General features: G+C 47.3%; 1 protein-coding gene across 1 annotated transcript; it reads left to right on the top strand.

Moving 5' to 3' along the window:
* The first annotated feature begins 6,026 nt into the window (after positions 1-6,026).
* On the top strand, positions 6,027-9,882 carry LOC110310879 (lymphocyte antigen 6G). The gene is made up of 4 exons (XM_021184021.1): positions 6,027-6,126; positions 6,379-6,476; positions 7,475-7,591; positions 9,269-9,882. Exons 2-4 carry the CDS (start codon positions 6,407-6,409, stop codon positions 9,484-9,486), a joined length of 405 nt encoding a protein of 134 aa, XP_021039680.1. The 5' UTR covers positions 6,027-6,126; positions 6,379-6,406; the 3' UTR covers positions 9,487-9,882.
* Positions 9,883-10,092: the final 210 nt, after the last annotated feature.

Here is a 10,092-nt window from a genome sequence, read left to right on the forward strand (position 1 = left end):
TCCTCATTTTCTCCTTGACTTAAGTGTCCCTGTCAAATCCTAGATTTTCTTCAATAATGTTGTTGAGTGGCAATTGATAGGTTCCCTGAAAAATGCAAACTTTGGAAGTAAAGTTTCAGTATCCTAGGAAAGCAGATTAAAACGACGGGCTGTTAATCATTGATGGCTCTGGGAGCATAGGTGACTCCTGGAATTTCCTCATGGCTTCCCTAAACAGTAAAACTAACATAGCAGCCACTCGGAAACCAATCCAGGTAACTTCCCTTGAGCCCACCAATAAAGTTTTAGATTACCTAGCCCTTGCTAAAATTCCTCTAGTTTCCCATACCAGACTTGGGTCCTTGTTCTGGGCTTGCCGTTTTAATAAGTGGCCGACACCTTGCATGCAGACTTCTTGCTTTCTTGAAACAAAAACACTCTTGCCTGTTGTATATGTGAGTGTTGGTCTTAGTGTAGCGATTTTGGACCTAACAAGTGATTCTAGCATTTTTATCTGACAATTGTTAACACTTTGGAGGATGCAGGGCCTGATTATGATAAGCAGTACAAACAATACCAGAGGGCCAATTGAGAAAATGCCTCCATACACTCCAGCTGTAAAGCATTCTCTTAAATGCTGACTGATGGGGGAGAAACCAGCTATTTGTAGGTATGGCCATCCCTAGGGTAGTGATCCTGGGCTCTATAAGAAAGTAGGCTGAGTAAGCCATGGGGTGCAAGCCAGTAGCAGCACCTCTTCATTGCCTCTGCATCAGCTCCTGCTTCCAGGTCCCTGCCCTGTTTGGGTTCCTGTCCTGACTTCCTTTTGGTGATCAACAGCAATGTGGAAGTGTAAATCAAATACAGCCTTTCCTCCCAGGCCTCAATGTTATTTATCTCAATGTTTCCAATGTAAGCCAGCATCAAGCAAGGCTTCACTGTTGGGTTTCAGATCCAGGACAAGCAGCTGAGGTGCCTATTTAACATATCAGAACAGACCTGGCCTCCATGTTCTTCAAGCCCCCCTCAGTCCCTACCCCTTGCAAGGTATGGTTAGCATGCCCCCACTGTATGGCTGTCCTGAACTTTGCAGCCCAGATGCTGAGCTTCCCCTCCCCCAGAGGCTCTTTCCTATATAATCCAGGCATTTTGTTCTCTCTCTTTCTCTTTGTCTCCCCCTCCCTCCCTCTGCTATTCTCTCTTCCTGTATTTGTGCCCGACCCCAGTCCTTTCAGCCCCCACCCTACCCCACCCTGTCTCCCCAGTGATTTCCCTCCCTCACTCCTTAGGACAGGTGAACCTGCCTGAGAGCTGCCCCCAAATAAACCTGCCCTTTTGTTTCTTTTAATTTGGCTTGCATTGGTTTCTTTCACAGGCAGAGAAAACCTATTAGTCACCCACACAGTTTTAAACATCCTTCCTGAAACTGTAGTAAAGGTTTGAAATGACTGACATTTGTGACCATTTGGATTAACTGTCCCATAAGCTAATGTATTTAAATACTTATCTCCAGTGGGTGGTGCTACTCAGGGAGGTTATGGGACCTTAGGCTATGGAGACTTGAAGCATGAAGTAAGTCATGGTGTGTGGGTTTTGAAAGTTCATAGCCTTGCCCCATTTCTCCTGCTTTCTCTGCTTCCTATTAAGATAGCACAGATATTGCCGGGTCTGCTACTTGCTGTCTCGACTCTCCAAGTATTATAGACTCTAATCTTTTGATACGATAAATCCCAATATATTCTTTCTTCCATAAGTCACTCCTGGTTATCATCATGTTATGCAGGAGGAAGTAATTGTTGTGTTTATAAAAAGATAAGAAGCCAGGGGTATGTTTGGTGGAGGTGAGGGGTGGTGTGGGGGAAAGGGGTGCCTCTGTGGGCCCATGCTGAGGCATCCCTTCCCTCTGAGGTATCAGCCCCATGATTGTATAGTATAGAATAGCATTTATTCAGGGCATTGGGAAAGGAGTTGATAGAAAAGCAGAGAGAGAGAGAGATGGTGGTGGAGAAGTAGAGGTGGCCATGAGCAAGTGCATAGAGTGAAGAGAAGAGAAGAGTAAGGGGTAAGAGTGTAAGAGAGCAAGAGAGTGAGGAGGGGGCAAGCAGCCTCTTTTATATTGAGTCAAACACACCTGGCTGTTGCCAAGGAACTGTGGAGAAGAGCCTAGACCAAATGCCAACAGTAATGGCAATCCACAAATCAGTGTAGTCCTTACCTATTATCCAAAAATATTTCTCTTTGTAATAAACTGAGACCATCAGAGAAAAATCACAGCTAATCAAAATGCAGAGACCCAGTGGTCATGTGGTGCCCTGCTCCAAACTGATACATCTATAACACAGCTCTGGAGCTTAGAGCTCAGGGGCCACTGAGGAAGATGGGGCAGGGTGGGAAAACTCTAAGAGCTCAGGAAACAGTGTGTGCAGGGAGGGCCTGACTGCTCTAAGGTATGGTTGAGGGGAAGATGTGAAGGACCAAGTTGTCTGCAACAAAACCCAAGCCTAGCTCTAGTCTCTAGGCTAATCACCAACAACACCCGCTTTTCCAGGTTACACCTTTAACAAGGCAAGTGTCTCCAGATTATTCCCCCAACTGACATGTATCCCCAGCTTACATCCCACGCCCTGCCTAATGACCACCAATGCAGAGGGGAGCAGAAACTGAGTTTATGATATGACCCCCAGCACCAGCCAGTTATGTTAAAGGCCACAGTAGCGTTCCAATTCAATGCTTGCACATGTACTCCCTGCTTACTTTATAAAGCCTTGCCCCATAGATATTTGGGGCTCTGCCACCACCAAAACCATCCTGCATGACAGTGGTGAGATGGGGGTGGCCTGGGCTAGCTCGGAGAGAATAAAGACTCTGTTGTGAGTTGCATCAGATCTGCTTCTGTCTGTTTTCTTGGGGGATCACTGACATTTCCCTGGCATGACAGTTGAACAAAATATTAAGGCCCTTCATGAAATCTGCTCTGCAACAATTTGAGAGCTTAATATGCCTTCGATGATCATGCCTTCTGGTACTCCAACCCCCTCATTGCCTGGCTCTTGCCCTTGATGGGAAGCCATCAGAGCCCCCACCCCCATCCCCTCCTTCTCATCCTATGTCTTATACAGTTTCTCAAACATAAGGTACTAATATAGCCAAAGTCTCCACCAATCACTTTCTGGTACAATAACAAGCTATTCCCACAGACCATGATGACACATATGACACAGCCCATTCTGAGAAACAAAGGGGAGATGTGGTTTCCCAAGACAGATGATGGACAGTAGAGTGTTGACTGTTGTGTTTCGAAAAAGAAAAAGAAGCCCAGGATGTGTTTGGTGGAGGCAGCTATGATGAGGGGGAAGGGAGTATCTCTGAGGGCCCATGTTGAGGCATTCCTTTCCCCTGAGGTACCAGCCATATGATGGGTATAGTATAGAACAGTGTTTACTTAGGGCATGGGAAGGGGAGTTGTGGTGGTTAGTAGAGGCAGAGAAAGGCAGGGGGTGGGGGTGGGGGTAAAGGCCATGTGGAGAGAGAGGGGGAAGAGAATGGGGAGGGAAGGTACAGAGGGGGAAGTGAGGAAGAGAGCAAGAGAATACAGTGAGGAGGGCCCAAACAGCCCATTTTATAGTGAGTCAGGCATCCCTGAATGTTGCTAGGTAACTATGGGGCAGAGAATGAAGAGATGCTAAGACTACCCATACCCCTGGTTAGCTCTCCTAGAGCACTACAGGAGTTGGGATGTTCATTACCCAAATCAGGCTTGGGCCTACTCAACTCCACAGAGACAAAAGCCAAGTCATGATAAAGCCAGTTAGGATTCTGTTTTCACACCAGAGAACTCTCTGCTTAGAAATCATGTGATTGTCAGTCTGATAATCTGCCTGATACACTTCGAATCACCCTAACCCAATGTGGCACTTCCTAAACTATCCCATTTCTCCCCAGCACCTGACTCAAGCTTTATAATCTAGCCCCTCTATTTTAATAATAGGGCTGTCCTTCAACACAGTTTTCAGATCATTTATACCTACCATCCCTGCATGCAACACCCTGCTCCCAGCTCCTCTGCATTCTGAGACCACAACCCAAGGGGAGGGCAAGTGGCACTTGGAGGAAGTACACTTGGTTAACATGAAACCTTTGCTAAATTATTCAAGATTGTGAGGGATACATATGTGACCTTGGCTACTTAACACAGGTCGTTCATTCTCTGAGGAGGGGGATGGGCTTGGCTAAGGATTGACCTATTCAGTGTGACTGTAGTCAGGCTTCTGGCTGAATTGGAAGGCAGAAGAGAGAGCTCAGTGTGTTTTTGTCTTGCAGGTAGACCTCTCTGCAGACAGCCTGGCTTCTCTAACACTAATCTGGTAACATCTGGTACCTCTAATTCTATGATTATACAAGTACACTGTAGCCCTCTCCCTTAAGAGTTAATGTAAGTGGTCTGTCAGTAATTTGGGCAGGAGTCCACCACTAAGGGAAGCTAGCTCCCCAACAGTGGTGCTGGGTGGAAACTGGAGGACTCATGAGAACCCCTAGTAAAGACTTTTAGAGAAACAGTGTGCTGCATTGTGGTTACATGGCCTTTTCCTTCAAAGAGGTGATGAGCCAATTGACATCCTGGAGTATGGATAATGTTGGCTCAGGAGCCCTGGCAATGGAGTCAGAAGAGCAAAACAGCAACAGGTCTGTGATAATAGGCAGAACTCTCTATACTCAGAATGGAGGACTGTCACCTGGGGTTCCAGCCATGACTCCCTCCTGTTCTCCTCCAAGCACAAGTGGTCATAAGATGCTAGAATTTAGAGGATACAGTGGATTTACTGAAATAGGGACTCTATGTCACTGCTTTTATGATGGGGTGAGACTTGGTGGTGACTAAGCTGATCAGAAATGCTTATGCATGTCCTGTAAGTGACCTCACTTATCCTCTGTTTAAAAAAATGCCTCATAAACTCATTGGGTGGTGACATTGGGATGAATTGTCACTTGGACCTTTCATAGATGCCCTATGTTTATTTGCAGAGGCTTGTTGTCTGCTACTCTTTTTAACACATACACTTGTTCATACATGAGCCAGTGAGTGCCTAGCACAGTATGTGACGGAATTACAGAGACAACATTTCTTGCTTGCTCTCTTCCTTCTACCACTGTGCTGGGTTATGCAGTGTTGGAGGCAAACTGTTTGCTTATATGATATATTATAGGGTAAGAAGGAAGGGGTTTTTAGTGGTGCTCGGGCAGAGGCCATGGAGTGGAAGCAGCCTTCCCTGCTTAAGTGGATGTGTTTAGCTTCACTGCTGCTGTGGTCCATTTGGGGACTCAGCTGTCCTGTGAGCATAGCTGTTCATTTGCTGTGGTATCATCTCAGGTTGATTTCCAGCTCAGGTCTCTATCTCTGCCCAGCACCCGCAGCCCCATACATCACCTAACACAGCAGACACTGCTTAGTGACTTCCATCCCAGTTGTCAGTCAGTTCTTGGCTCAGGACTCTCACTTTGTGGATGCAAGAGCCTGTTGGGGGCTTGCTCACCAGAGCCAGTCTTTAAGTATTTGTCAGTTGTTTGCCTGCTTATAGGAAGGAGGGCCATTGGCTCTGAGCCACTGCAACCCATACCTATTTAGAAACAAGAAAAAGCCAAGTGGAGGTCACAGAAACAGCAGCAGCTGCAGCACACCTTTGATAGCTATGTGTTGGAGCCAACTTGTTCTACTGAGCAAGTCCTAGGACAGCCAAAGCTACACAGAGAAACTTTGTCTCAAATTGAAAACAACAACAAAAAACCATGAAGCAAAACAAAACAAAAACTAGGAAGGGGTTGAGCAGGTTGCCTCCTTCCCTTGCTTTCTGAATGGAACCTGCAAGTCAATTGTGGCCCCTGCTCCTGTGCTCTTAGTCCTCCAGCACCATGGTTCCTTCCCAACTGAGTGGTCCTCCCTCCCCAACTGCTATAAATCTGGCTTGACCAGGTCACCAACAAACCTTGCTACCTCTTAACCAATAAACGTGATGGCCTGGAGGAAGTAGGTATAGAAACCCCTCCCCTTTCAGGATGCCAGCTGGGAGGAGCTGAGAGAAAGTAAAGTATTTATTTCAGTCCACTTCTGACAGACCTTGCCACTGTGCCTGCAACCTGGTCAGAGAGGAAGTAAGGACTGGTGTCAGGAGGGAGCTGCTAGGTGACAAAGGGAAGAGCCCTCAGGATAGGGCTGGGGTTGGGAGTGTGGGATTAGGAAGGAAAAGCTGGGTGGGTGTTTGTTGAGAGAAGTAGGCAGACTTGTATTCCTTGGGGAAAGCTGTGTGTGGGGGGGGGGGGTGGAGGGAGGGAAATTGGATGCCTCAGCTTTGTGAGATTGAAGGGATGTGAATGGTGATTTACTAACCGATTTCGACTTCCAAGGTTTTATCTGTGCAGCTCTTCTCCCAGGATGGACACTTGTCACGTTACAAAGTCCTGTGTGCTCATCCTTCTTGTGGTCCTACTGTGTGCAGAAAGAGGTGAGATGAAAAATGGGAGAGGGGCAGGAGGGTACAATGGAGATGGAAAAGGTCCTCAGAGTTGTGGGTACACCTGCACCTCCACTGTGTGCCTGGTGACTGAGGTGTGCTGGAGCAAGGGGATCAGGAATTGGCTTGTGGTGGGTGAAGCCTCTTGTGCTGAGTGCTGTACTGGGTCTGTAAATCTGCCAGCACCTGCCTTGAAACCATCATCACATACCAGAAAGACTCTTGGACCTCACTACTTGTGCCCCAAACCTAGCCACCAGAACCCTTAGATTCTATCCTGCACTGGCTTACCAGTCAGGCCACTGGCCTGTGTGCGCTCAAACTGGCAGAGGCTTCTTTTCCTTCCCACCTGCCAAGTCACGGGGCTAGGAATCCTTAACTCTAGGCATTTGACTTTTTGTTATGTCACGTGAGACCTGAATGCTAGAACTTGCTTACTCTAAGAGGTCTGAGCTCTCAGATACCCCTAGACTTCTAGTTACATCCGTGTTGTGGGAAGCCTCATGGTGAGCCTCAGCTTTGAGCTGGACTCAGGGAAGTTCAGTGCTCTGTCATGCGCCATTTCCCAGGGCCCAGCTCTGAAGTTGTAGGTTTGGATAGGTCAGAACAACCCTCCCACCTTGGTTGCCCCAGTACCTGCTTATACACCCACTCACCTATTCAGCATACATTTAGTATGTGCATCTTCCCAATATGGTGACTGTCTCTCTGGTACATCTTGGAGTCCAGGTCTCTTGTCAGGTTGACTAGCTGAGAGAGCATTACTGAGCATCTTTCAACACAAGTGGCTCTTGGTTCACCTTTGGTTTTCGGTGTGTGTGTGTGTGTGTGTGTGTGTGTGTGTGTGTGTGTATGTGTGTGACTGGGCAGTAATGTCCTTGCTCTGACCTAGAAGCCAACAGCTGTGTGGAAGTAAAGATATTGGAGAGGAGGGGTCTGGTCTAGGACGCATATGCCCTAGCCCTCATGTATTGGCTTTTGTTTCTCAGCTCAGGGCCTGGAGTGCTACAATTGTATTGGGGTCCCACTTGAGACTTCCTGCAACACAACTACCTGCCCCTTCTCTGATGGAGTTTGCGTTGCTCTGGAGATAGAAGTTATTGTGGGTAAGTTCCCTGTTACCTATACAAAGATGGCTGAGGGTGGCTTCTGAGAAATTGTCATGTCTGGACACTGGTTGTGGACCATGTTTCCCTTCCCTCCAAGTAGAGCTTCTCTGGTGTTGGAGTGGGACTTCTGCAAAGTGGGGGGCTGTTGGGGTCCAGGGATGTGCTGGGATATAGATCATAAAGCAGGGCTGCCCACTGGCATGCATAGTGTTCATCATCTCCTTATGTCGCCAGTGCAGTCATGTGATGCTCCTGCCTGTACTTTATGTCTAGGGTCTCACTGACTCACTGAGAGGCCAGGAGAGCTGGAAGCATCTGTGAGTCTTTGCATCTAATGAAGGAATCTGGAGCTTAGGCTAAAGGAATGACCTAGGAATGTTGATAGAAAGAGATCTTAGGACATATCAGATCCTCCAAAGTGCTAGATTCCAGGCATATGCTCAGATAGGCAAGACAGGAGCATCCTTGCCCTGCTATCCAGTTTCCTTTTCTGACCACAGCCTGCCTGTCTCCTGGAGTAGGTCTCCTAGATGTAACTGCCTGGGGAACTGCAAGGGTCTGAGAGGCTGCTTGCCCATTCTTCTGTGCCACTGGGCAATCTTACACTATTCTGTGTCTCTGTGTGTGTGTCTACAAATGTGAGTACACATGTTTGAATGTATGTAATATAATGTGTTCAAAGCTCAGATGACATCCTTAAGCCCTGTTCCTCAAGCACTGGTTACTGTTTTATGCAAATTAGTCTTGATTCTCCTGGAACTGGGATTTTGTATGGTTGTAAACACCATGTGTGGTCTGGGACCAAACCCTGGGCTTCTGTAAGAGCAACAAGTGTTGTTAACTGCTGAGCCATGTCTCCAGTCCCTACAACCTTGTTTTTTGAGACAATATCTTTCATTGGGACTCATGATTTGCCAAGTATGCTGGAGGTGGAGAAGAGGGAGGTAGCAGAGAGTTCCCAGGACCTCCTGATTCCCCACCCCTCCAACATAGAGATCATAACCAGCATTCCCATGCTTGGCTGACTGGTTACATGGTTGCAGGGGATTGAACTTGGGTCCTTAGGCTTCTGTGTGGCAAGCACTTCACTGACTGAGCTGCTTCCCCAGCACATTGCCAGTAAGGGCACCTGTGTACACATGTGTGGTGGTAATGCACTGGGGAGGTACAGTGTATGGGACCCAGAAGTTGACAGGTATCTTGTGACAACTATTTTATTTACGGAGGAAGATCTCACACTGAACCCCAAGCTTACAAGTTGAGGTGGTCTAGCCTGTGAGCTTACTTCGGAGATCTCCATCTTTGTGTCCTGAGCACAGTGATACAATTAGGCCTCCATGCCTCCCCATCTTTTGATGTGTTCTACTGATGGGAACTGGGGACTCATGTCCACCAAACCTCCTTACCATCCCAGGGTTTTGATTTTTTTGTTGTTTGTTATTTGAGACACAGTCTCATTTGAGCCTCATGTAGCTCAGTTTGGGATTGAACTCATAAAAATGCTCCTTCTTCAGTCTTCCAAGTTCTGGGATGAGAAATCTTAGCTACCATATCTGGCTTCACCATACCTTAGAGACAAGTCTGGGCCATCCAGATCAGGTGGCATGTGGCCCAGACATTGAGATGTTCTGTTGTTCCTGCATAAGAAGTGAGACACTCCCTGATATCTTGCAGACTCTCACAGAAGCAAAGTAAAGAACAATCTCTGCCTTCCCATCTGCCCCACTACTCTGGACAATATTGAGATCACTGGTAATGCTGTCAATGTGAAGACTTACTGTTGCAAGGAAGACCTCTGCAATGCAGAAGTTCTCACTGGAGGCAGCACCAGGACCATGGCAGGGGTGCTTCTTTTCAGTCTGGTTTCAGTCCTCCTGCAAACCTTGCTCTGATGATCCATTCAATGACCTTCATCCTTGTTCTTTTATCCTCACTTGCAACCAATGCTTACTGGAGTCCTCTAGTGATGAATTATGAGATATAGAAGCTCTGAGTTGGGGGTAGTGTGTGTGTGTGTGTGTGTGGAACACCTTGTTTCCACTTTATAACCCCTGCTGTATAGGCACCCCACTCCTCTCTAGGATTTCAAATTTGTACTTCCTGGAATGTTCTTTTGTTGTGGCTTGCTTCTCTTGACCCTGGAGGCATGTGGGCAGCACATGGAAGAGGCAGTATTTCATGGTATTATGCCATTACCATCCACACATAAGTATCTGGGGTCCTGCAGGGTTCCTATATGTGCTGCTCAATGTCCCCCTGTTGAGTCCAATAAACACTTCATTCTCCTAGCCAAGATCTCTGCTTTTCTTATGCTATACTGAGTTCACAGAATCCTGCCTGCCATTTTACATCTCTGGCCTTTCAGCCAGCCACACTAGCTAGCTCTTATTAGCTAGCTTAGTGTGGTAGACCTCTTGGATTGTGAGGGCTTCCCTCACGACTGATGCTGGGGGCAAAAGTAAGGATTCCTCCACTTCCAAAGAGCACTTCTGTGTGGC

Source organism: Mus caroli, chromosome 15 (genome assembly GCF_900094665.2).
Source record: "Mus caroli chromosome 15, CAROLI_EIJ_v1.1, whole genome shotgun sequence".
NCBI lineage: Eukaryota > Metazoa > Chordata > Mammalia > Rodentia > Muridae > Mus > Mus caroli.